Raw genomic sequence first — 25,964 nt, 5'->3', positions numbered from 1 at the left:
CTTCACAGTCAGGGCAGCTAGGATCTGGAACCAACTTCCAAGAGAAGTGGTGCTGGCTCCTACCCTGGGGGTCTTTAAGAGGAGGCTAGACAATCACCTTGCTGGGGTTGTTTGACCCCAGTACTCTTTCCTACCAGGGCAGGGGGTCGGACTCGATGATCTGCTCAGGTCCCTTCTGACCCTACAAACTATGAAACTGTATGTTCGGGTCTTTAGTTAACAGTTGATGGAGCAGGTGATTTGCATCATCTCTTGCCTTTATTATCAGTAATGATGTTAGGATCTGTCTTATGTCATTTGTTCTAATGCCTGAGAGTATAGGAAGTACATCTGGGTATGTATAAGTTCATAGATTCATAGATGTAGGGTCGGAAGGGACCTAAGTAGATCTTCAAGTCTGACCCCCTGTCCTGAGTTGTGCAGCCAGTTATGAGTCTCAGCATGCTGTTAAGCACAGTGTCAAGCTTTTTAATATAACAACTTCTGGACCATTCAGGGGCACAGTATTCTGAGGGGGCGTATACCATTGCAAGTGCAGTGGTTCTGAGCACTTTGAAGTTGGTGCTTCATGTCATGCTGGCTAAACTTAAGGCAGCTACTTGTGTTGTAGGAGTTTCATTACATCGTTCTCTCACCTATAAACATCCCATCCAGAAGGTCAGTAGTAAAGTCTCTTAGCCTATTGAAGACAGTGGAACTGCTCATGTGCTTAAGTGGAGTGGAGCCAGAGTTCTGAGTTTCATGTAGGACTGAGTCCTGGGTGGTGGAAAAATTGCCACATGTTTGATGTTTTGTCAGCTGGGCAGTGTGATACTAAATATACTTTGTCTTTTAAATGGTGGAACCTAATAAGCAATTACTTTGCAGTACTTACTTAGGAAGCCTGGTCTCTCTCTATAACTCTGTTAATATTAATAGTAGTGACCTTCAGTAAAATATGCTATGGCATGATACAAGCATTGCCTATGGCAATGCAGCATCAGGGTTGCTTTAGGTTCAGGCTGACTGGCCATTATGTGGTGCCCAGAGGCATTGTGATTGTCCAGAGCCAAGCATGCAAAGAGGCTTATCCCCAGTTAGTAGACAGCACCCCCCCTTAAAGGGTTGTTTGTCACAGACCATGCTTTTTCTGTGTGCTCACAGGGGTATGTGTTGTAGCAAAGGGGAATGGGAGAGCAAGAATGGGGGAGCAATAGATGAGAACCCACCTATTCTCCTGGGTTTGGGCCTTTCCCATTGAATATGGGAAAGGTCCAAACCTGATCCCAGGCTCAGTCCTGATCTTTGCACCATCTCCATCAGCTGAACTGCTGTGCTGCAGTTGCCTTATCTGTCTTGTTTGTTACAATGATGTTCTCTGGGTTAGGGAATGTGTCTTACCTGTTTGCAAACACACAATTTAAATGTTGAGGAAACCTGAGCAGCACTATGAACTGGGGAGAGAAGAAAAGTATTGGATGGCACACTTGTCTTGAACTGGGCAATAGGTTGTATTAAAATGTGTAACTTGACTAAATAAGATAATTACTTGCCATAGCATATATGTGCATGTGCACATGCACATTCAGGTTGTGGGCAAATGAAACCATTATATCGAAGTAAGGGTCTTTCCCTGTATCCAGTTGATCAGTGGTAAATTATTTTGTCTGTTCACAGTATTCTGCTGTAAGTGGAAGCTAAGCTGGGGCAGCTTACTCCTGCATGAAACAACTGCTGACTTTCTGTCATTCAGCTTCCCCTTACTGTGAAAAAGAACAGACTCATGAAATATTTAGAGTGAATCCACTTGACCCCCAGGAAGCCCCCCCTCCTTATTCACTCAGTATAGTTTGTTCCATCTCTCCGTACCCAAATATATAAAGGAGATGGTGCAGTAATATTGTAATATTGCAGGTTCCTTGATCAAGTTAGTAAATTCACTTAACCTTTAGTAATACTATGAGTAAAAATGTGTATACTGATATAGCCTCATGCTCAGAAGTCAGGAGTCAGGAGTCAAATCTTGTGTTCTGGAACCAAAACTCCTGTGATACGCAAAAAAGTGTCAATGTTGAAATTTATTTGATTTACCTCCTTGTTTTGAGCCTTGAGGGTTTGTGTCTCCATACTTTTTTTTCTACAAGTGCTACAGACCTGTTTTTTTAATGAACACTGAGATTCTGATGTAATCACTTGACTCTAGTCTTGGTTGCAGACGTTAAAAAAAACAACAAAAAACCCGGCACTTGAAACTGGGCACAGTTCTACGCTGAACCCAGGGTATGCCCAGAAGAGGCAGTGCTTTAGTTGGAACCAGCTCACCCAATGTATATCTGTATAGATTGGGTGCTCTTGTGGGATTTTTTTGGTACTTTTATCTAATAACTGATTGACTCAGCTTGAGATAAAAGCTCCAAAAAGCCCTGCTGAAGCACCTGATCTATACAGATGCTGGAGAGCCAAGTTGAAGTAATGTGCTGCTTCTTCCAGTAAAGCATGGTTTTGGGGTTTTTTTAAAACGTGCAAGCAGCCAGGATTTGAGAGTTTAAAGAATATACCATCTTTTGTTCTAAGATTTGCCATTGCTGGTAATGATTCTTGGGGGAAGGATGCTTTTGTAATAAAGAAACTGAACTGGAAGTTGAAAGATATGTGTTCCCTTTCCCCTCACCCGCTTTCCCTGCCTCCTTCATGAAACTTCAGTTGTGACCATGGGGGTGAGTCTGTGCTTCAGTTTCCCATTGGTAACATGGGAATAGAGTGTACCTCCCTTGCGAAAGGGTTGTGAGGATCAATTCATGAGGGTAAGACTGCTCCTGGAACTGCTGTGCTCAAGTGTGGGAGCCACAGCCTCCTGCTTCCTTTCCTTGGTGCTGTGGTCAGCAACATTTTCTGCTGGTGGGCCCAGTTTGGGTCCAAGGCAAGCTGGCATTAAGATCCACTTGCTGCCGCTTTTCTCCACTGTCCAGCATAGATGAAGATGCCTGATGCCCATTGGCCCAATCACTGTTGCACTTAGAAAGTGGGTTTTTAAACCCAGTGCCCCAAGAATTGACACTCCACCTGGTTGATCAATAGCAGAAAGGCTTTAATAACAATACCACAAGTATGTTATAAAACTAAATGACAGAAAAAGACTCTTTCCCAATTAAATTAACTGCACCACAAAGTCCTAGTACATATTTAGCTGCAGTCGTGTTTTCTCACCAATGCAGGCAGAGGAAGCTGGTTCAGTCTTGCAGCCTTCACTGAACAGGATCTGTTGCTGGTTAAGTCGGGTACAATGTTGCAGTGATCTCTCAAGGTGCACACACCTTGCTGGCAAATTTGCTTAGTTCTTATACTATTTAATTGTGTAGCTTCAAAGCACTTTCCCTTGATAGTTGGCTGATTAGAGTCGAAACAAAACAGAGACGAAAAGAGAGACCATCATCTTACAGTTGTTAAATTGCCTGGCTCCTGTTTTTGCATTTGTCTAGGTGTGAAACTTGTGTTTCTTTGCAACCCCTGAGGTTATAGGTCAGTTACAGGTGATGGGTCTTGAGTGGTCACACAGGATGCTTATAGGTATTGGTTTCTGGACCAGTCTTTGGATATTTGTTTATCAATGGGGCAAATTTGCAATAGCTTGTACCAGTGATGGTCTGTTTACAAAGCTCCAGACATGCGTTGAACGATTGAGACATTTGTAAAACCTTTGACATTGGATGCCTGTTTTTGAGAAATGTGAGCAAGGTGCATTTGTTATGCACAGGACACCTTTCTTGTGCCGTTTAGAAGTTTCTCTTGAACCGCATATTAAGTCTTTCGTCTTCTTTAGTTGCTAGTTCAGTTGAAGTATGTGTGTAGTTTCCTTGCCTTCACTGGCTCAGCCTTTTTCTTTGGCTTTCTTAGGTACACACATATGGTGAGAGTGTCAGGTCTCTGTTAACAGTTTTCTTCATTTGACATAATTTAGCACAGAGAATAAAACCAATTGGGGTTGCTCTATTTTGTATGGTCCCAGCTGTCACCTTGCATTTTTTGTGCAAGATGCACTGTATCTCAAGTTGGTCATAAAGATTTTATATGTAGGCCTGGCTGAGTTGTTACTGTTTTCACCATCATCACTGCTTGCCCATGGCTTGGATAAAGCCCCCCTGCAACCTAACATTGCCTGAGCAGTGGCAGGGTCTGGGCCTAACTGATCATCTAGAACAGTGATTCTGAACTAGGGTGCTGTGAGACTTTGTGAAGGCTGCCATGGCATCTGGCCCTGTATGAGGTGGAAAGTGGTCATTTCTCCCCGCACTGTGCAACTTGGGACAGTCCCAGTGCATCTCATGGACAAGCAGTGCCCCTAGCACACTGTTCCCCAGAGCCCCTCCCATCAGCTCCATGAGCCGGGTAGGAGTGGAGGAAGGTGCCAAGCAGTGCCAAGTGTAGGTCTTGTGTCAATCATCCCTGTGCTCAGAGTGGTGTGTGCTCTGCTATGGATGGGCAGGCAGATACAGGGCTGTGTTTTTCCACCTAGCTTGTTCTTCTACTCATTCAATGCTCCCAGAGCTCGTGGGAGTGCTGCAGGGACAAGTGACTCCAGGCTCTGGCATTCAAGTCCAAGGAGGACCAGCCGTAGCACTGTGTTTGCTTTAAATAGAGGCCCCTATCCAGCATGACAGACTGGGGACAGGGAGGGGGCAGATGGCAGAAAAAGCAGGGCATGGCAAGCTCCTGACCCTGCCACCTTCACCTGGTCCCAGCCTCTGCACCTCCAGTGGCTGTTGTCATACCCTTCTGCCTTCTACAGGGACAGGGGTTTAATGACCCACCCTCAAGCTCCCCAGTCTGTCTTGCTGAGAGGCCCCTGCCAGCGCTGAGCACTGATACCAACCCCTTTCATATTCTCAGTGGTGACCTGCCTGCTGCTACCCATCCTGCCACCCTGTGAGATTCTTTTAAGGGTGCCATGGGGTGAAAGAAGGTATGGACTATAAAAAATAAATCAGTTTTTAAATGGGGTGCTTCTAAATTCCAGAAAGTTATGGAGGGGTTGCAGGTACTGTGAGTGTAACAAAGCTGAAAAACACTGATCTAGAGAGCAATGAAGAAAGATCTTAAAAATTACTTTGTCCATAATAATGAGCTCCTCTAACAGACCTAGGGGAAGGGGACAGTGCCCTTAGTGGTGCTCTTGTATCTTATCCTTGTTGTGTTCCTTACCCCTAAAATATCTCTTCCACGTTCCCCCCATTGCATCCTTAAAAGAGGAGAAGAAAATATTTTACATGTTTTAATATTGTATTGGCATGTTTATCCTTCTTCCGAGACCATTAGTAACTTACCTACCTCTCGCCCTTTATTAAAATGGGATTAAATACGCATGGAATCATTATCTAGTTGGGTGTTCTTTTGTAAGAAGACTCTTGGAAACAAGTTGCAGACATGAAGTCATTTATCCCTTACTTTGAATTGTGCTAAAATCTAAATGCTGTAGCTGCCAGTAGAGATTTACATTTTTAATTTCAGCTTTCTTTATCTTTTTAGGAGTTTCTTTAAGGCCTTTTCACTTATTGGAGAAACTCAGGAAAGAGAGAGAGTTTTAATCCACTTTTCCAACAGATATTATCAATGTAACCCCAATACTATTTCAACTCAAGGTAATTTTTACTTCTGCTCACTATAAGGTCATGTGCATTCCTTCTTCTTGAGATAACTGTGTGTGTTAAAAACATAACAAAGAATGTATGTAAAAACATACTGGTTGTAGAAAAGGTTGAGAAGCTTGACAATGGTGAGGATGGAAATTCTCTTATTTATCCATTCAAGACACCTAAAGTGCCCCTGCTTATGTCAAGCATTGAATTAGATTCTTTAGCATGCGTATAGTCCTGTGTACTTCAGTGTGGCTACTTGTATGCTGGTTGTTTTAGGTGCCTAAGTACCTTTTTGAATAGAGGTCCCTATCCAGCATGTCAGAACCACTAGCTATCATATGTGAAAGACTGAGCAGGCAGTCTGCGCAGATTGGCATAAACTATGCCAATCCCTGCAAGTTGTGGGGGTGAATTTTGGGCACAGTATTCAGACCCTGGAATGATTTCATTTAGGCTGGCTAGCATCAGCCAGCAATCAACTTTCTAACGTTTTCAGTCAATTTGAAATTGGAAGGAAAACAAACAAACAAAACCCAGGGAAGAACAGGGAGGAAAGAAGAAAACCATGCTTGATGATAGTGTCAGGAATCTGGTCTGGAAGTTAAAGAAGGGTTATGCAAGGATTTAGAGTAAATGTTCATGGGACCAGAAGGCTCAAAGGGACCTCAAGTCAGTCATCTAATCCAACACTTGGCACAGATGCAGGATTTGGTGTTCTTAAACCATCCCATACAGATGCTACCCTGACTTTGAAAAACTCGAGTGAGGGAGATTCTTAGGTAGCTTATTCCATTGTCTTGCTGTCTACAGTTAGGAAGCTTTTCCTGAGATGCAGTTGAATGTTGCAGCAAAACCGATTTAAACTGACTAGGCACTAAATTCATTTTTACCTTGAGAAGAGGGGAGTGTTAAATTAAAAAAAGGTAATTTTTAGTCAAAACTAAAGGCTTTGATTGGTCCTTGAGGATTGAGCCTACTTAAAGGGTAACAGGTAACCCTTGTACCCTGTGATGGTGACCAGGAGAGTTGTCCCTCAGAATGATTGTTCCTTTCTTACTTAGTGGGAGTACCTGCACGAGATGTTCACTGTAGGGGTGCACTGATAGAGATTTTGGGGGCTGATACCGGATAGCTGATTTTTAAGGAGGCATATTGGCCAATACGGATCTGATTTCTGATACAGCTGTGGGTGGGTGGTAAGTCTGTTGTGGTGGATGGTGGCGGGGAAAAAGCATGGGGAGGAGGACAGATCAAGGCTCCTGCAGTGAGGAAGGGAGTGGGGCAGGGGCTGGAGCAGGTGCTGGTCAGCCAGGGCAGGGTGGGGTGGGGCAGGGCATGGGTTGGAGCTGAGGCTTGTCTGGGGGGGCGCGGGGTGGTGGGGCAGCTCCTGCCATTGGGTGCACCCCCGGGAGGGCAAGGGGTTGGGGGGGAAGGTAGGTGCTGTGGATATGCATGGGAAGGGCTGCAGCTGTGGGCTGGGCCTGGGTCTGCGCTGGGCTCTTTCCAGTGCATGGGGGCTGCACTTAGGGTTGCGGGGCCATGCTTGGGGCTGTGCTCCCAGCACATTGGGGCTGTGCTTGGGGCAGGCGGGTACGGTGCTGGGAGGGGGGTTATCGGGGTGCGCTGTAGCCAAATTTAGCTGTAACTCCCCCATAGTCCCCTCTCAGCACCACTGCCACCCGTTCCAAGCGCACCCCCCAGGCGCTGGGAGCACAGCCCCAAGTGTGACCCCACGGCCCCCATGTGCTGGGAAGAGCCCGCAGCTGCAGCCCACCCCACTCCCCATGCAGATCTAGGGCACATGCCTCCATTCCCCCACCCCTCCATGACCCTTCTGGAGTGTGTGCAGTGGTGGGAGCCACCCTGCTCCGCGGCTCTGTCCCGTACCTTGCCCTGCCCTGGCTTGGCAGCGCTTCCCCCCAGCCCTTGCCCCACTCCCTCCCTTGACCTGCCCCCCCCCATGTCCCTTCCTTCCCCCCTCCCCTTCTACCACAACAGATTTACCAGCTGCATGCAGCATTCCAAGGTGCCGGGCTGTGCTCCTCAATGCCTACATTCTGTGCTGTGGCTGCATGCATGCACGGGCATTTTTCAGCCAAATTACCGGGCACAACAAGCCGATTTTCGATACAATCAATTTTCTTTATAACAGTGCCGATCTGTTATCTAACTGATGTATCGGTGCACCTCTAATTCACTGCGTGGTTGACTAATTAACTGCAGTAAACATCTTGACTTGTACATGTGCACCCCTATCAGGACACACAAAATGAATAAACTCTGCAGCAGGGTAGTAAATATGAGTACTGCCCTGCTGTGGAGTTTTTTCATATGCAACAGTGCATGTGCAGATGCTTTCCCAGCCAGTTGAGGCACAAGGTGCTTCAGTGCAGGGCAAACCAGTAGGGAGCCCCTGCACTGAAGCACCCTTGTGCCACAGTCAGCCTATCCACTGCATGTGGAGTCCGGTCAGAGCAGCCCTGGGCTAGCAGGGTGACCCCCCTGCCATCCTGGGTTTCTCTGACTGGGATCCACATACACACAAATAAACTCTGGAGCAGTATTCTCTGAAGTTTTTTGCTCTTGGGCAAATGTTTAAACAGCGTGCTTTGAGAGCAAAAAACTCCAGACCAGTAAGCTCTGGAGTTTATTCATGCTCATTAGTCACCCATGTAGACACACCTACTTATTCTACCTGAGCACAGAAGAGTAATATTTGCTGTCCTCTTAAACGTGTTTGACTTTTCTGGCTGGTACATTGAGGGTCAGGGCTGTTATGGCTTGGCCTACTCTTGGCTGTCTCCATCCCCTTTTTAATCCCTTTCTCATCTCAGGTAGTACATGTAATTCAAATTACCACACCACTTGTGGACAGAACTGATGATTTTCAAATAGTCTGTGGCACATTGTAGGTTTTTTACTTATGAGTTTTGTAGCTGTAGTGTGCAAGAGGGGCTGGAATAGACACTCCCATGTGAATTCTTTTGGGACCTGCTAAATGATTTTGTTCTTGGTTGTTTAATTGGGCATGTCTTTAATGGCCCTTTCACCTTAAAGAAATAAACAGATTCAGTTAGCCAGCAAGGGTCCAGGATGGTCTGAGCTATCATCAAATACACAGCTCCAGGCAGCACAAGGCTGGGTATGATCTTTTTTATGTCTGTTTTGCCAGATGGAGTCCACTGCCTCACCTGCGCGATGATGCTGCTTAACACGGACCTGCATGGCCATGTGAGTATGCAAGATAAGAATACATTGTCAGAATTGTGCTTTCAAGAAGGGAGATACCTCTGGTGCTCATACCTTTCAAGTATATCTTGTTTTTCGTGGCACTCCTCTTTCAGGACCAGGCTGACTCTGGCTGCTATGCATGTGGCAGAGGGGGTGTCAAACTCTCAATTACATTTGCATATTCTACATTTCCTCCCCAGGGCATCTCAGAGCCCACAGCCCTGACAAGCAAATCCAGCAGTGCACAGATGAGGAAAGGAGTTGTTCTCCTGAAGGACTCTCATGCTGGGCATGGCTCTCCTGGGTGCCTGTGAGCTGCAGGCAGAGATTGTACTCATTCCCTTAACTGAGGCTGAGTGCAAATAGTATTGCACCCAGGAGGAGGAAACTGAAAGCTCTTCTCCTCTTAATGCCCCTTTTTAATAGGCTAGTCCTACCAAAGGTCAGCAAGCCTGTTCAGGACCAAAAGCTGCACTGTTCTTTGGCTTGTCCTCTCCAGGCCATGAAAGCAGCTGGGGCAATAAATGAAAGAACATGCAGAAGTAGGGGATGATTGTTTGGGAAACAGCTGGTCAGGGCAGCCTGGGAAGCCACTGGGGAAGAGAGCACGTTCAAGCAGCTGGTAGTGAGTTGAAAGCCTATTGAGGGATCTGATTGTAGGTATCAAAACACCTAGTAAGCTGGTAAGGGTGGCCAAAATTTGGAATGGGCTTCCAAGGGAAGTGGTGCTCTTCCCTACTTTGGGGGTCTTTAAGAGAAAGCTGGATAGGTATCTGGCTGGGGTCATCTGACCCCAGTACTCTTTCTTGCCTAGGCAGGGGGCCAGACTCAATGATCTGTTGAGGCCTCTTCCAACCCTAGCATTGATGAATCTAAGACAGTGGATGTGCCCAGTCACTGAGCGTCACAGGGGCGTGCATGTTCCAGTGAAGTGTAACAACCCTGTTGCATGTGCCTGTTATGAGACATGGCCACTTTGAATTTTTACCTCTTTTCTCAACATTTTGGGAGTCTTGACTGTGCATCTAAGATCTGTTTCAGCAACCCTAGCTGCAAGTGGAACTGCATTAACTCTCAGGAGCCTTGGTTTCCCTGTTTGAAAAAAGACACCTACCAGAAACTGAGTGCACTTCCATAGAATACTCAACAGCCACCAGCCACTCCTGGAGCAGGCGCAGTCTCACTGAAGTTAACAGAAGCTTGTGCTTTGTGAAGGACAGCAGCATCTCTTAGGTGCCTGTGGAAGGGGGTTGCTTTTGTTGGATGCACCCCAGAAAGATGCAAGAGCTGTAGTGTAAAGGCTTAATTCAGGGTTCTGTCAGACATTGGCCCATGTTGGGGAAGAGCCCCCTGAGGAAAGCATAGCAGCATTTTGTTCTCAGGGGAGATTTATGGAGTCCTCAAGGCCCGCCTCCTGCCTCCTGGGGGAGTCTTGTGCCCAGGCCACAGGCAGAAGGAACAGGTTAGTCAGTCTCTTGTGCAAGGGAGGGTCAGACCCTTCACATTGGCATATAACAGGTAGAGGAGTGGGCCAGAGCTCTTCATAATCTAGTCATAAATATAATATAGCCCCCACCCACCTCATTTCTCACCCCCCTTTTTTGGTTTGGTATCATTGTAGTCCTGGCCACTAGGTGGCAGGGGATGACTAGCATGCTCAGGAGGAAGCTGTGTTTCACCAGGTCAGCCTGTCTTGCTATTGAAATTCATTCCTGGCCACAACCTGTGCATCAAATGCTCCTCTCACCTTCAGAGAGGTGATGTGGCAGGAGGCAGAGATGCTGCAGCCTGGGCAACAGAAAAGTGATAAAGATTTGTATGATACGATGCCTGTAGCAGGCACCCAGGGATCCCTTCCATTGCTGTGATGCAAAGCTGCTTCATTTGTATTTGAGACTCTGCCAACAATGTAGGGAGACCTGCTTTTGTATGCCCCAAGCACCAGCTCCAATGGGTCTCTGAATGGGCAAAGGGGCTTGGGGCAGAGCTGTCCTTATTCTGCTGAGGAGTGCCTGGGGATGGGCCTCAGTGCAACCATGAGAAACTTGAAGAAGTTACCACAAAGCTGCCAAAGGAATTTTGATATCCACCTCTCACGAAATTTGATGGGGAGGAGTCTTAATCCATAAGGTGGCTTTGCAGATCTCTGCTGACAGGGTTAGATAAGGCAGCAAAGTTGTGAGCCCACTCTGTTCTCAGAGGGCCCAAATTTTGACGCCCTGTCATGCTGAGCAGCAGCTCAGTCCTCAGCTGGACGGGATGTCCCACAGAGAGGTGCAGAGTGAGTATGGGTAAGGGAACCTACCCCAGCATGGATATTATTGCACTGGTCCTCTGTTTAGCCGGAGATCCTATTTGTGCCTTTCTGTTGCTGCCAAAACAAAGTGGTTTCCATTTCTCTGCTGGCTGTCTCACCCTGCAGATGTGGTCTCTGGTACCTGTAACACTGTTGTTTGCTTATGGAGAATACAGAATAGCTGTTGCAGGAGCTAACAAAATGCATCACACACATTTCTCTTGTTCTGTAATCCCTTGGATGTCTTGTAATATGTATTTGTTTTTGCTTTGCATTTTCTGCCTAGGTGGTAAGTTTGGTGTTTCTAATTTTGAATGCAGCCTCTTCTGCATTTATGATGAATGCCTGTTTTTCTACTTATAGTATGGTGCTCTAACCTGTTAGCATGACTCTGCTATGCAGTCCAGCCTACTAAGTAGCAAATTAATGACTCCTGGGGCTTGTCTACACCTAGAGTTGCTCCTGATTAACTGTTTTGGGATAATTTCAGGCATGCATACTCTCATTCCTTCAATTTTGCACCCTGTTTTAATCCCTGTTAACCATCAAGTGTAGACAAGCTCTTATCCTGCCAATCCTTTTTCTTCTACCCTGCCTTGTTGCCTCTCATACCCTCCTTGTCCTAATGTCATTGCTGTGGGTTGGGGAAGAGTGTGTATAAGAGGGAACATCATGACATGAGCTGCTGTCTTCACTAAGTGGGGGCAGGAAGTATAACTTTAGGGTCTGACTATCAAGCAGGAGCCTAAATCTGACTTCTAAAACCACACTGGTATCCTTGAAGCTGAACAGCACCAGTGTGGAGGTTTACAGCCAGCTGGTGCTGGTCATACTCTGGCCTGATCCGAGGAGTGGTGCCATTTGCATCACTTGCAGGGTAGTCCCAGGGGGAGGGAGGGTAGTGTTGGTCAGAGGTGTTCCCTCCTTCCTCATTTTCTCTTGGCTCTGGGGTAGACGGTTAGCAGTTAACTGTTGGCCTACACGAGTAGCAGGCTTCAGCATTGCATGTGCTGTGTCACCTGCACTGCCTGACCTGTTGTGGGGGTAGATTTGGGTCTGCGCCTGCTTTCTTCCTTTTCTCCCTCCTGAGCCATGGACTTTTAAAGGAAGTGCAGTTCAAAGACCTTAAACTACCACAAGTCACATAACAGATCAAGCTCTCTCCATCTCTGTCTTTGCTGCAGTTATCTTGGGCCATGACACAGCAGCACCACATACAGCACCACAGGCTTTGTGTTGCTGTATGCTCTGCTCAGCTGGCATGACTGGAGTGTAGGCTGGAAGCTGAGGTACTCACTTGGGGTGGTAGTCCACCTGCTTTGCAGTGAGGGTGCGGACTAAATTATAGTGGTGCTGCTGGCTCTCCAGCGCTTTTCCGCAATCCCTCTGGGCACCCAGGACGACAGAAGAGTTCTTCTGCAGGTCACTGGGAAGGAGTCCTGGTGCAGCTGGCTTACTGCAGCCCACAGAGCCAAGGAGTGTCACGGTCTCACACAAGGGTGAATGTAGCCTTAGTGAGGACACGGTAATTTGGGCAGGGCTGTGGTGTGTGATTGCTCATACCCAAGTCAGGCTAACCAGGGCACTCAGACCAAGGTGTGATAACGTGTGCTAACTCATCAGTGAAGGAATACTTCTGCTGTAGGGCAGGCTTTTGCAGACCTATCTCCAGTTTTCTGTGGGACCCAGAACTGGCTTCACCAGCTTCCTCCCTGTGCTCTATTTGTGTCTTCCCATGTTACATGTCTTTTCATGTGTGGAGCTTCCCCAGCCTGGTTGTTGAGAGAAGTAAGTGCATTCCCTCTTGCAACTCTCCTTTCTCAGAAGCTCCTGGCTGCCATGTGCGTGGGACTTTCCTGCTCTTCCACCCTTCTGCCAGCTTCCTGCTTGCCCAAGTAGCTGCATTTCGCTACTCTGCCCTTTGCCGGACTGGCTGCCTTTGGATTCCTGCTCCAGAGCGAAGGCCTCCAGATCTACCTCCCCTGCTGTCTAGAGCTTTCCTGAGGTGAACCAGAGTGAAATTCACACTAGGTTCATTGCTGCCCTCAGGTATCTGAGCTGTAGCCACAAAAGTTGACAATAAGTCAGTCAACTTTCACTCCCCAGGGAGCCGGTGGAGGCTCTTAAGTAGCAGCAGAAGCTGTGGAGCAGTCTGCCTGCCAGACCAGCGGGGGAGAGCTCTCTGTGTCTGTTATACTGTGGCCATGCTTGGGAGTTTGATCTTGGATACTATCAGGGCTAGAAACCTAATATGATTTGTAAGTGAATAATTAGGTTCTGGTGGCATTCCCCTGGGAAAAGATCTATTTGCCATGTTTATGTGGTAGTGGTATGCGTGTTGTTTTTTTCTTTTCGAGCCCTGATTGTACTTTTCTTCAAATTTGGTCAGTGCCTAGGTAAGCAAATATTGAAGTTCCTCAGTTGCTTTGCATGTGCCAGCTGGTAAAAGAAAACTAGATAACCTCTCCCCCCACCAGCCAGTATTCTCACATAAAGTTGCATTTATCTTCTGCAGCAATCTGTAGGTAGTGCTGACATTAAGCATCCGTGTCCATTAGTCATTTCATAATGATGAGCTCATTTGGAATTTTTCTGGTCTTTGTTCTGGTGTTGCCAAGTTCTCGCTTATTTCTTTGGTTTTTAGGGAAGGGATAAAATGATAATGTACATCACACACACACTCTTCCCTGCAAATCCATGCTTGTTTCACAGTGTGCTACCCTTCAAACTTGTTCTGCTATAATTAAAAGCAGTTTATTCAAAAACCAGGCTGAAATCCACAAGGCCTATATCACTGCCCTGCATCATGCTGCAGCTTATGCTCTGAATGAAGTAGGCACCATGCAGAGAAAATATTAGGACCTGATTTTTGAGGCTTATCTCAGCAGAGTTGGTGGAGGGGGAAGGGGAGGAGGGGACAGTTGGAGCAGAATTGCTTGCATCACTTACACTTGCTCTCAATTGACATCTGATCTTGAGGTTCAATATGAAGTTGCCTCAGAGGTCCAGTCTGAAGCAGATCCAGACCTCTCTCTCCCCAGCTGCTTAACAAAAGGGCCATTTCACCTGCCAGGACCCAGCTGGGTGCAGCTTGTGCCAGACCATGCAAGTCCACTTTGGTCACACCTAAGCCCAGGACTGACCCTGGAAATCTTCATCCGGGGACATGAAAGTTTGAGCTGGGTATAAGCAGGGATAGGTTTCTTTAGAATGGAAATGTCACTGTGTCCTCTACTATGAGAACTGCCCTGCAGCCCATGTGCAGTGACTTATGTGGGGTACCCTTGCCAGGAGTGTGGCAATGATTTTCCTTAGGAGCAAGACAATTGCTACTGAAGGCAAGGGTTAGGGGTGCCATGGTGCGAGTAAAAGCCTCCTTTCTCCATCCATATCTCCATTTATAAGCCTGGTATTTGCCAGCTTCCAGACTGCTGCTTTAGCACCAGAGCCCAGCATTCTTTCAAGTCAGACCATAAAGTTCTTTTGAAAGGTCAGATCAGTGGATGAAAAAGAGCACTGTGCAGATACTAGGAGCCATTACCACCATCCTCCTCCTCCTCTCCATCATTTCAGGCATTTGATAGCGACTGTTTTTCTTTTTTGAAGGGGGTTTGGGCTGTGAATGCACCTTTCTTCTGTCTGTCATAGTTGTGACTGCACAGGCACGCTTGCATAGGAAGTTCATGCAGTTCTATGAATGCATGGGCTTGAAACAAAGCAAGGAAATGAAATCCACTCTGGCCTGGATTGCTGAGACTGAATTGTTCTTGGAAAGCAGCATGCAGTAGGGTCAGTTGTTTATGGCATGTATCTTTTGGCCCCTTTCAGAACATTGGGAAGAAGATGACCTGTCAAGAATTCATTGCCAACCTTCAGGGCATGAATGATGGAAAGGACTTTCCCAAGGGGTTGCTGAAGGTAAGGGATGTTATTAATACTTGCCCATGTAGAATACGAGGCTTAGTTTTGCCCCTACTGGCTAAGTTGCAGACAACACAGGCCAAGTGATTAGTGAAGGCCTTTCCAATCTCAGAATCCTGTCTGTCACTCATGATTAGTGATGGGACGGCTCTTTCCTCTCGAAGTACCCAAACATTTTCCTCCTGCAAAATCCATTCCATAGGAATCCCAATGAGAGTCTTCCAGTGCAGAAAGGTAAGTGCCTGCATTGGTCTCTGTATGTTTGGAGCCGTAATTTCTTTATAACTGAAAATGAGGTTGTGGTACACTAGTGTTCTGTGATGATAAGTGCAGGCAGAATGTCTGACTGTTCTTGCTACTGAAGTTGAAGGGCTGGCCCTAGGTGGGATATTTAAATACAGATTTTTTTTCCCATGCAGTTCCATTAGAGGTGCTTAGGGGTATTCACACAAGAGTAGAAGATGTAATTTTAGATTACGTAAAGCATTTTCTGGTATGGAGCTTCTTTTTCTTCCATTTGTTTGTTTAATTTATGCCTCTAGTTAAATCTGAATAACTGCAAAAGAGTCTAAGCAGGTTGAATCTCATTTCATTTATCAATGAGAATGGGAGTGCTTCCTTTCCTTTGTCTGTGTGCTGGCAGAAAGCATCAAGCTGTTTGAATGATGATGAGAAGGCTTGCTTTAGAGCTTATGAAATGTTTGGCAGGGGGCTAGTGAAAGAATCTTGCACTTAGGGCCTGATTCAAAGCCTGTTGAATCAGTGGAAAGACTCCGAAGATCTTCAGTCGACCTTGGATCTGGCCTGACAGAAATGTTGAGTGCACTACCTAGCTAAGGTCTGAGGCCCTTTTCTCCGGTCATGTGGTAGAGACTTGGTATTGGCTCCTTCTGGCTTTGTGTAGCCCTCTCCCCATAGTCCCCTTTCCTTTTTTCTTTTAAATCTAACCTGAGTTATTTTCAGTTGGAACATTGCCAAAAGAAAGTTTCCAAGGAAGCTGATTTCACATGTTGTTGAGAGGAGCAGTGGGATTCCTTTGCAGACTAATTAGAGGTCCTCCTTGACCAAACTGATCTCTAGGGTTGCACTGAAATAGCACACTTATTGTGAGAGAGGAAGGTTCCTGTTGTGCTCTCCTGCTCTGTTTTTCTGCTCATAGAACAGCAAAAATAATAGGCTGGGCTAGTCCCTGGCCTACAGCATTGATCTTCAGCACTGATCTTCAAACTCCTCTCCTTGGGTAGCCGTGAAGCTGGAACAGCAGGCTTTGTGGGCAGCCCAGCTCAGCACGAGGAATGTCATAGAGCCAGCCTGGGTGTGTTTCAGGGACTAGAGCTGGTGGGCCAGAAGGCATTGCACTCCTGCATTCCCTGCCACTGCCCCCACTCCCTTTCATAGGAACGTAGGACTGGAAGTGAACTTCCAGGCCATTACGGTGGTTCAGACAGCCACATAAAAAAAAAAAAAATTGCCCCAAGGGTCCACAAGAATGTTACTCTAGTCTCTCTTTCAAACCCCAGTCACAAAACACCCTATGACAGTAGAAATAAATCACTTCACAGCATGTCACAGGAAGAGAGAAGGAGAAACAGAAGTGCAGCAGTGTCTTTTATGTGCTTTGACTTGTGCTGGAGGCCATGGGTTGAGTGGTGTGTATAATGGGTGGGCAAAAAGATGGTGTAGGGCCTCTCTTACCCCTCATGCTCTCCTGAGACCCTACCCTGGCTCAGATGGGGATTTAACTCATGTCATTTTTGTGTCTTAATGAATCCGACTGGTGATAGCCTTGCTGTTAAGATAACTAAATCTGCAGCTGTCAGCTTAACACTTAAAAGCATTGCGTGCACAGGCTGTGATGCAGCAAGATATTTTGTTTCACTCTTGCAATGACTGCTCTTAGTCTCTCTCGGTTAAAAGCAGATTCGGTGTCCCACTGAGAACCCCGAAACACTCCCTCCCCACCTTGCTTTCTCCTGCCTCCGTTTTTCCTTGATGTTTTTATTCTGGTAGAGATGTGCCATCACCACAAGGTGGAGCAATGCCACAGCTCTCTGGCAACCATGACTGGGTTTTCACATACCAGACGCCCACCTCTTATTAATGCAGCAGGGGTCAGGGAAGGAATTGAGCTTCTCTGAGTCACGATTCTCTGCTCTCCTTGTGGCATTGAGCTCAGTGGTTCTCTTCGCATGGGCTGTATTTGTAGGCACAATCAAGTCCTGAATCAATGGTTAATAGAAGACAGGCTTAAAGGAAAAAGAAAATTAAAGTCTTGAGAAACATCCGTCCAGGACTCTAGGAAGCTGTCCCTTACATAGACTGAAAAATGGGGTCTGGAATTGCTTGGCAAGATCCACAGATTGAGACACTGTTAGAGTTAGTTACAAATCTTGCATTTCCACCAGGTGTCTGAAATGGGCAGGGTGCAAGCAGAAATAGCATCTTGCTTTTGAATATGCTTGGTCAAGCCCCAGTACAGCAGAGAGCAGAGTGTGGGCCAGCCTCTTTATTTTTGTCTGTGTTGCAAAGAGCAGTCTTTGGTTTGGAGACCTCAGGTTTGCTGCTCTCTGGGATACATGGTTATACTCTTAGGAGCTGGCTCATACCCACTTTGTTATCTGCCTTAGAAGATCTCTGAGGTGGGATCCTGTGAGAGAGGTCTCTTGTTTTATTAAGCTTTCTCCGACAAGCCGGTTGCTTTGATAAACGGTTTTGTAGTTACGATGCAAGTCTCTTTGATAACATTTCAGGAGCTGAGGTTTAATGATCCTTGGAAATTGAAAAGAGAAATCGAGATATGAGCTCCAACACCTTGTCTCTTATGTGTATTTGCTCATTAACACTTGACTAGAGTTTTACTGTGATATCTCAGCCTGTAGAAAGAGCCATCTCTCTTTGTCACCCCCCTTCTCCCCTACCTGGTTTGTCAGGTCTGATGTGCTTTGTCTTTAATGATAGATATCACAAAGGCAAGCATAACTAAGATGCAAAGCCAGGTTCCTCATTGGATTTAATTGTGGTATTTATCCATTTGGTACTTTACTAGGCAGGGAGAGACATTTGGCTTCCCTTGTATTTCATCTTTGCTCCAGTAAGACCGTCTGTCACACATACCTTCCAGCTGCCATCAGCAACTAATGTAGAACAGAAATGGTGGTGTTCCTCCTTTATCTCAAGGCTCCTTCACAGAGCCCTGTTAGTGGACAGAGGCCTTCCAGCAGGTACAGATGTCACTGACAACTGCTCTGGGGCCTCCTCCTGTTGCCAGGCCTCTGTGTAATAGCAACTTGGGACTCTAAGTTGTGATTCTCTTTTCACATGCTTAAATCAAGAACTGCTTCTTTGTAGTCCACAGAGCTACCTGATATGAGTTGAAAAGAGAATCAGGCCTGTACAGTCCTAGGCAGGGGTGGACCTTTTTTCCCTGATTGAATTTTTCAAAGGTGTTGAAGCTTGTGGAAATCCTTCGCCCTTTGAGCAGTTATACACCAAACACACAAGCTATGTTGCCTTCTATCAGACTGTTACAAGACAGGTCAGTCCTGAATTCATGGCAGCGTGTCATGCTCAGACCATTGAAACAGTACATTTTCTACTTCCTCCATCCTTGTAAGTCTAAAAAAGTTCCTCTATAATGAATATGAAATATCAGTTATGACTTTTTCTGTGGACTTCCCCCTCCCACCTGCATGATGATGCCTTCATATAGATAGATGTTCAACTTGCTCTCGGAGCAGATCCAGAATCAGACAACTACATGAAATTTACAACTCTGGAAAAGTGACAGGTTGACAATAAATGGAAAAACCTAAGGGACTAAGCTCCAATGCAGACATACTTGGCATTCTGAGTAGCTACTGTACATGCAAGGATGTGGGTAGGCAAGAAGATTCAGAGGGCTCTGCCCACCTTAAACTGGTCAACAGAATGGCAGATGGCCGGCAGTATGATGTGAGGAGCAATTCAGAATTTCAGTTCAGACTGATTATCAGGATTTCTGAGCTTGGGGCTTGTGAGCAAAATGTTCTTCCCATCTTGCTTAATGGGGTGAAGATTGTGGCTGGCTAGGAATGGACACCTAGATGAGGGAAGATTTGAGCAGACAATACATCTATACAGTGCATCTTACAGGAGCTCTTGCTCATATCATCTTTCCAGTGATGCAATTCCCCAGAGTTCATTGAAGTTTGAGATTTAAAGTGGCATTACTGAGGTCCTTCATGTCCTTGGAAGTGTTCTGCTGCCTGTGCAGCAGTAGTCACAGAATCAGTAAGTTATCTGGCTGTGCATAGTAGAAGTGAAAAAAATATGCTGCTCTTGTATAAATTGATTGTCTTGTTCATCTTTGCCTTGAATACCATGTACAGCTTGGTTCCTGCATCCCCAGATAAGCACACCAGACCTGACACAATGACTTACAGAGGCACCATAAGAATGACTAGTGATATGGAAAGGAAAATATTTGGCTTCTATACATGGACAGTCAAAGGGGCTTTTTTTTTTTTTGGTTTAAAAAGAGGGTGAGTTTAAACCGGGGTGATCTGCCTAGAGAGCTCAATCTTTTCAGAGTTATGGCACCCCTCCACCACTTTTTTGAGTGATGTTGTATTTCCAGTTGAAAGCCACTGTTTGTGCTGCCTTAGCTTACCTTGGTACTTCTCAGCTGGGCTCTGCTGCCTCCAGGTAAAGCTGCCCTGTGTGCCCACTGCACAGCCAGACTGGAAAGGGCTGTGGCACATGTCCATGCTCCTCCAGCATTAGGTCGCTCTGATAACCTGAAAGCAGACAGGACAGCTGGTTGAGGTTGTAGCCCTTTGCCCCCACCATGCACATCCTAGAAACAGAGGTTCAAGGGACAGTACCATTTGTGTACCTCTGTTTCCAGGAGGAGTGTGAAAGGAAGGGCTACAACTTGCGCCAGTTCTCTGGTTTGTTTTAAGGTTATCAGAGAGTTCTAATACAGTGGGGTCATGTGCATGCCATAGCTCTGCACATGGCTGCAGTGGCAGTACCTCTATTGCAGCAGCCCTGAGGGCATCGTATGGTAACTGGGGTGCTAGGACTGCCTTGGTGAACACCACTAAGCTAGAGACTAGGAAAACAGTTGTAAATCACAGTGGCATACAAAGAAGGGCATTTTGGTGCTGTGACAGTTTCCTATGAAGCATTCATTGGGGCTGCTCTCAGAGGTGGGCTAGTGGACTAAATAGGCCATGGGCCTGTTCTGCTGCTACAGCTCATTCTCACATTGAATGATCTATGTCAAGGAAGCTGCTTTTGTAAAATTGAGTTTTGTGTCATCCTGCGATAACAAATGAAGAGCTGTCACAATGTGCAAATGCTCCACCTCCAACAAATGAGGTGCAAAGGTTTTAGCAGATTTCTGTTATGTGGAGAGGAAAAATACCTATTTCACCTGTAGGGGTACTGTATGAGCAGTCATTTCCATACAGAGGCATGGCTGATCCTCACCCAGGAAGCCTGGCTTTAAAAGGAAACAATTAGGCTTTCATTCAAGGGAAAAACATTCATTTTTGGGACCATGAGCTAAGATGACCCCTGGGTATGTAGAACCTGTGGCTGCACATAATCTTCTCTGGACCTGTGTGGTCATTGGTATAATGTCCTTAGAGATAGAGAACTGGGGACATTTGTTGTGAGACAATCTGTGGATGGGTGCCGGGGACCATTATAAAATTTCATATTGACGTGTCTGTTTTGTTATGTGAACCATGAATTTAGACCTCAGCAGATGACAATGGTAGCCATATTGTTCCATATATAGAAGAGACGTGGGCCCATTGGATAAATGCTCAACAATTATGGTTCTGATAGAAGGTGCTGGTTGTTCCCAGGGCTGACATGAGGTCACAGAGCCTTGTAGTAGACTATCACTACCACACAGAGAAGAAACAGATGTACAGCGTGTTGCAGGTTTTATCTGTATAGTCAACAAATTTTTACATGATCTTGGATTCAAGTCTAGCATAATGACTAGAATATTTAGAGAGATTTTTCAAAGACCATTTTCAAGGCTAGCTAAACTCCCACTGCAAGTCCTTCTGAGCTAGCATGGTTAAAGCACACCAGTTCCAGTGGCATACGAAGTGGGGATGTGGTTACATTGCGTCCAGCTACTTTTCACTCCCCAGTCTGAATGACCAGGTTTCCATTTACAGCTGGAAGCTACTGGGTGTGGCCTTTGGCGTAAGCCCAAACAGGATTTGAACTCATGTCTCTGGCGCTAGAGTGACAGACCTTAAGCACTCTTCCACCACCTTTAGTTCAGTTCCTATAGAGGCATCTCAATGTAGCCAGTTCTTAAGAAGGAATGACTGGGTGCGGAGCTCTTTTGAAAATCTTGCTTGTTAATTTCCTAAATCATATGAATACTCTATTAGACTTCTTGGGATGTGCAATTTCCTATGGAAGCTGCAAGGTAGTGTTTATCTCATTTTGCTGTCAGCTCCTTGCACTTTAATTAAGGATTTGTTTTTGTCTCTTGTCTTTCTGTCTATCATGTTCTTTTCCAACCCTCCAGAGCAAACACTTGATTTAAACAAAATTACTGGCATCTAGCTTGATCCAGTCCAGTCATTTCAGGTGGCTAATGGAGAAAGGGGGCGAGATCGTAGTCCTTCCATCACTCCTCTCTTATTTACACAGAGGAAATCATGCCGGCCATACTTCTGTGCATGCATTAATTGCTTTCATTTGTAGTCTCTGCACTCCTTCCCTTTGTTTACAGTGCAGGTTCTCCAGTGAGGGGTCGCAACCCGTCTGCTATTGCTAAATGGAAAGGGGAGGCTGACTAATTTACAGCTCAATGAGAAGAGAGCTCTAGTGGAGAGCCAGTAGGGAGGAAGCTGGGAACCTCTGGATGACAGTAGGAGTTCCTAGAGACCTGCAATACCTCTGTTGCTATAGAAAGTAAGGTGGATTGCAAAGGAGAACAGCCACAAACCTCTATAATAGAGAGCTTATTTTACCTCCCCCATCCCTCCTCTGCCCAGTGGAGATGTTTGATTTTCTGCAAAGCCATAGTAATTTTTCCCTTAGCAGGGGCAGGATTTCTAGTCCTTGCATTGTCCCTGCATTGTCCTAGACTTGTCCTTCCTCATTCAAGTATGGAAGATCCCTTACAGAAAATTATTTTAGTCTGCTGAGGGGTAATAATGCAAACTCAAACGTGTGCAAGCTAGAAAATGCAGAGTAAAACCATTCACCTACGTACGTTGTCATTGTACCAACACTTTCAAACACACGCTGTTCCATCACCTTAATGCAACACCACCTCAGCAACTGAAGTCACACCCAGGCAACCTTAACTCTGCCCTTTGTCTGCTGCCAGTGCTTCTCTCAGTTTAATCCTTATTTTCCTGCAGTTTGTGGGTTTTTAAGTTGTGAAATTTGTAACACTCAGGAACCTTTATCAAGTAAAGCAAACCTGTTTGTTTACAACAAAGGACTGCAAAGTGTAAAATGATATAAATAATTGTATTATAATTAGCATGCATTGTTGTGGTAGTTTCTGGTGAGCAAGATTCTGATACCCCTATGTCAATGAGTTCCTTACAGTAAGGCTAGGGACAGAAGTTGCATATAAACCAGTTTAAGTGATCAGAAATTGGTTTAAACCTGTAACAGAACAGAACCTCAGAGCACGTTAACCAGTTTCAAAATAGCTGAAACTGGTTTAAGATGAACCTGGTTGCATGTAGTATCAGACTTAACTGATTTGGGTCAAACTGGTTTATGGAACTTCTGTCCCAGACCCCTTCCTGGTTCCAGCTAAACCAGAGTCCTCCAGCATCCCAGCATGCTCTGCCTTTAAGGCAAAGTGGGCAGGGAAAGGCTTAATTCTTCTCTCCTTCCCCTTCACTCCCTTCCCACCCCTGCAGCAGTTGGGGTTTACCTGTTTGTGGGGGGAGGCACAGGGGGCGGCTGGGTTGCGGCTCCCGGGGCAGAAGGGACAGAGGGAAGAATTAATGAGGCCATGCTGGGATGGCATTTGGCCACACCCCCACTGCTGGAGGGGCAGGGAAGTGGCAGCAGCCTCTGTCAGGGTGCCCAGGAGGGGGTTTATTCCCCCCTCCCATCCCTGTGCCACTGGCATGGACTGCAGCCGTCCCAGCATCATGGCCCCATTAAGGCTAAGGGGGCAGCGAGGGGGTTGATTTCCCCCCTCCCTCCCAGCAGAGGACAATAGCTGGGGCAGAGCAGCCCATTTCCTCCTGCCACCCCTCCTCCTTCCCCCCCCGCCCCGCACTGCCACAGGGTGGGGAGGGGCGCTCTGTGCAGTGCTGCCTAGCCTGGCCCAGCCTGGGTGTGGGGAGCGGCTGTCACTGAGTTGCAGCCACTGGGGATGGCCCCGCCCCTGTGACCTGGGCCTGCCTTGCTTGGCCCCCAGCCAAGGCAGGTGCATGGCTGGGCCAGCTCGCAGTGGCACAGGCCTCCCTGGCAGCTGTAGCTCAGCGAAAGCAGCCTGGCTGCACAGGTGGCGGCTGGCTGGGCCACAGGCTACTCAGGCTGGCTCGAAGGGGCTGGCAGGTGTGGAGCACAGCTGCTGCCACAGGGTTCTGGCCATGTCCCCATCTGGCCACGCTCCCTCTTCCCCCACCATGCAAACCCTGCAGGCCAAGATGGGGGTTTATACCCCTCCTCAGTCATACTCAGGCCTGCCTGGGTCTGGCTGCTCTCCCCAGCTCAGGTCAGCTTCCCTGTGGAAGGGAAGGGAGGGCTGCTCTAGCACCCCTAAGCTTCTGGCCTGAGCCACTGCAGGCATGTGCCTGCATTTCTGGAATTAAAAGTGAATGTCTATCCACTTGAAAAATCAGTTCAATCTCCACAGATTAGAGTAACCTGCAATGATTGAATCAATCCAGGCTCAGGCTTTTTGAATGTCTGACCCTAGTCGAAGAGTAGCCTTGTTGAAATGCAGACATGACGAAGCTGGAAGAACCTGGCCCTGAGAGAGATATTTCCAAGATTTTCTTGTTGTCGCTGATTTTCAGATAGATGGTTGGGAGATTGTCAGATGCTTCTCCGTTGTTTTATTTCCAAATTCCTGGGCTTCTAGTCAGAAAATCTCAAGGCAGATAAGCCCAGGCATTGTGTCTAGGAAATCAGTGTAAGCCAACTGCAAAAGTGTAATATTAATCTATCAGCTTTATGTTTCTGAATACATAAAATAAAGCCTTTTGAACAATGACCTCTACAGTTTACAAAATGATCTTTCATGATTGTACAGAAATACATAAACTCTTCTTTTATGTTCCAAGTGTGGCCCAGTGGGTCGGGGGCTCTGGCCTAGGAGTGAGGAGACCAGGGCTCTAGTTCTCCCTGTACTCACTAATCTGCTGTCTGTCATTCACTCCTTGGAGCTACTCTTTCCCCTCTTACCCTTACCTAACACTCCCTTGGGGAAGGAACAGCTTCTCACTGCATGTGTTATGCAGCACTGAGCACAATATACCTTAACCTTTCTTTGAATCTGTAGGTGATAAAACAAAGAGAGAGAGAGTGAATTAAGGGTAAGTCTATGATGCTTCCATAGTGCTACTGAAAAGCAGGCAATGACTTCTCACTCTTCCCCTGCATGCCCAAACCCAGAAACGGAGCAGCGAATCCCCTCTGAGTCTTGCCCCTCAGCCCCCCACTGCTGCTTTCAAGAACTGAGGGGCAGTATGGCCACCTCATTTCTGGGTCTGTCATGTGCTCAGCAGGAGCATGTTGATGGGATGTGGTTTTTGGGGGTGTTCAGGAGTGGTACATACATGTCTATCAGTATCTTGGTAATATCTGTGTAAAGTCTCCTTAGGGTATAGTCTAAGGAATGATCATTTAAGTGGACTTCCTCAGGTGGAAGTACACGGCTTTCCCATCCTGGTAAGTAACAAAAGCTTTCAGTTACAGACAGGCTTAATGATTGTAATCTTAATGATTGTAATCTTGGGTCCTTTTAGAAAGCATGCATAATGAACATGTAAAGCTTCACTTTAAGGCCTCTTTATCACTGATTGGCAGTTCAGAAAATATGTATGGTCTTATTCGGAAATAGCACGTGCTGTCACTTTAAGACCAGAATTCTGGGATTTTTCAGAGCTGGGAAATCTCTAATACAATGTCACACATACATTTTGGTCCCTGTGACATCTTACTCCCACCTCCACGTGGGTAGAAAACAAAATCTGAAAAACATTCTTTGATCTTCCACCCACTGATCTGCTCGAAATTTAAGTTCTGTACTGCAACTCAGGGGAAGGAGGAGTAGGAATATAATTTATACCATATTTAAAAAAAAGAAAGAAAGAAAACACTATTTCTATTGGATTTGGAATTATTATATGCTGTATAAATCTTCAGTATCCCTGCATTCTGCTAGTTGTCATGCTTTTAAAATGACACCGGGCTATTCTCTCTGACCTACTTAAATTATTTTCCTTTCGAATGAGAACATTGGGTTACTACTTGCATCTTGATGTTTTCCTTCGGATGGTTGATGTTAAAGGGAACATTTAGTTTCCTTTGCAAGGTCATGTTTCTTCAGATGATCAGAGGTGTCAGTTTTTCATAGGATCTGGGTAAGCGGTGAAGAGCTGCCTTTGGTCCCAGTGTGCTGCTGGCACGTTGGGATCCTGCAGGGGGAAGGGGCAAGGCAGGGTCCTTTTGGAACAGGAGCATCATCAATGACTCCATTTTGCAGGCCCAAGTGTAGGGAAGTTATAGGTAGTAACTTATTTAGGGGGATGAATTGGTCACCAGTCTTGGGTGCTGATTTAGAGGGGGCACCAGAATGGCTGCTCCTAGGAAGATGGGGCTGCTTCGGCCAGTGTGCAGTGACCCTGTCCCCCAGCCACAACGGCTTGAGCCTCTTGGAAAAATCTTTGAGAAAATCATCAAGG

General features: G+C 46.4%; 1 protein-coding gene across 2 annotated transcripts in view; it reads left to right on the top strand.

Annotated features, from left to right (window-relative positions):
• PSD3 (pleckstrin and Sec7 domain containing 3) overlaps positions 1 to 25,964 on the top strand; it is a 145,993-nt gene that overhangs the window by 54,443 nt on the left and 65,586 nt on the right. For both annotated transcript variants that reach the window (XM_019554870.1, XM_019554871.1), the window contains 3 exons: positions 5,503 to 5,615; positions 8,785 to 8,843; positions 14,968 to 15,057. In XM_019554870.1, coding sequence (XP_019410415.1) covers positions 5,503 to 5,615; positions 8,785 to 8,843; positions 14,968 to 15,057 — 262 coding nt within the window. The remainder of the gene's footprint in view (positions 1 to 5,502; positions 5,616 to 8,784; positions 8,844 to 14,967; positions 15,058 to 25,964) is intronic.

The sequence above is a fragment of the Crocodylus porosus genome, unplaced genomic scaffold, assembly GCF_001723895.1.
Source record: "Crocodylus porosus isolate Cpor-Errol unplaced genomic scaffold, CroPor_comp1, whole genome shotgun sequence".
NCBI classification, from domain to species: Eukaryota; Metazoa; Chordata; order Crocodylia; family Crocodylidae; genus Crocodylus; species Crocodylus porosus.
The sequence above is the reverse complement of the archived record's forward strand: the minus strand, read 5'-3'. Positions and strand labels throughout refer to the sequence as shown.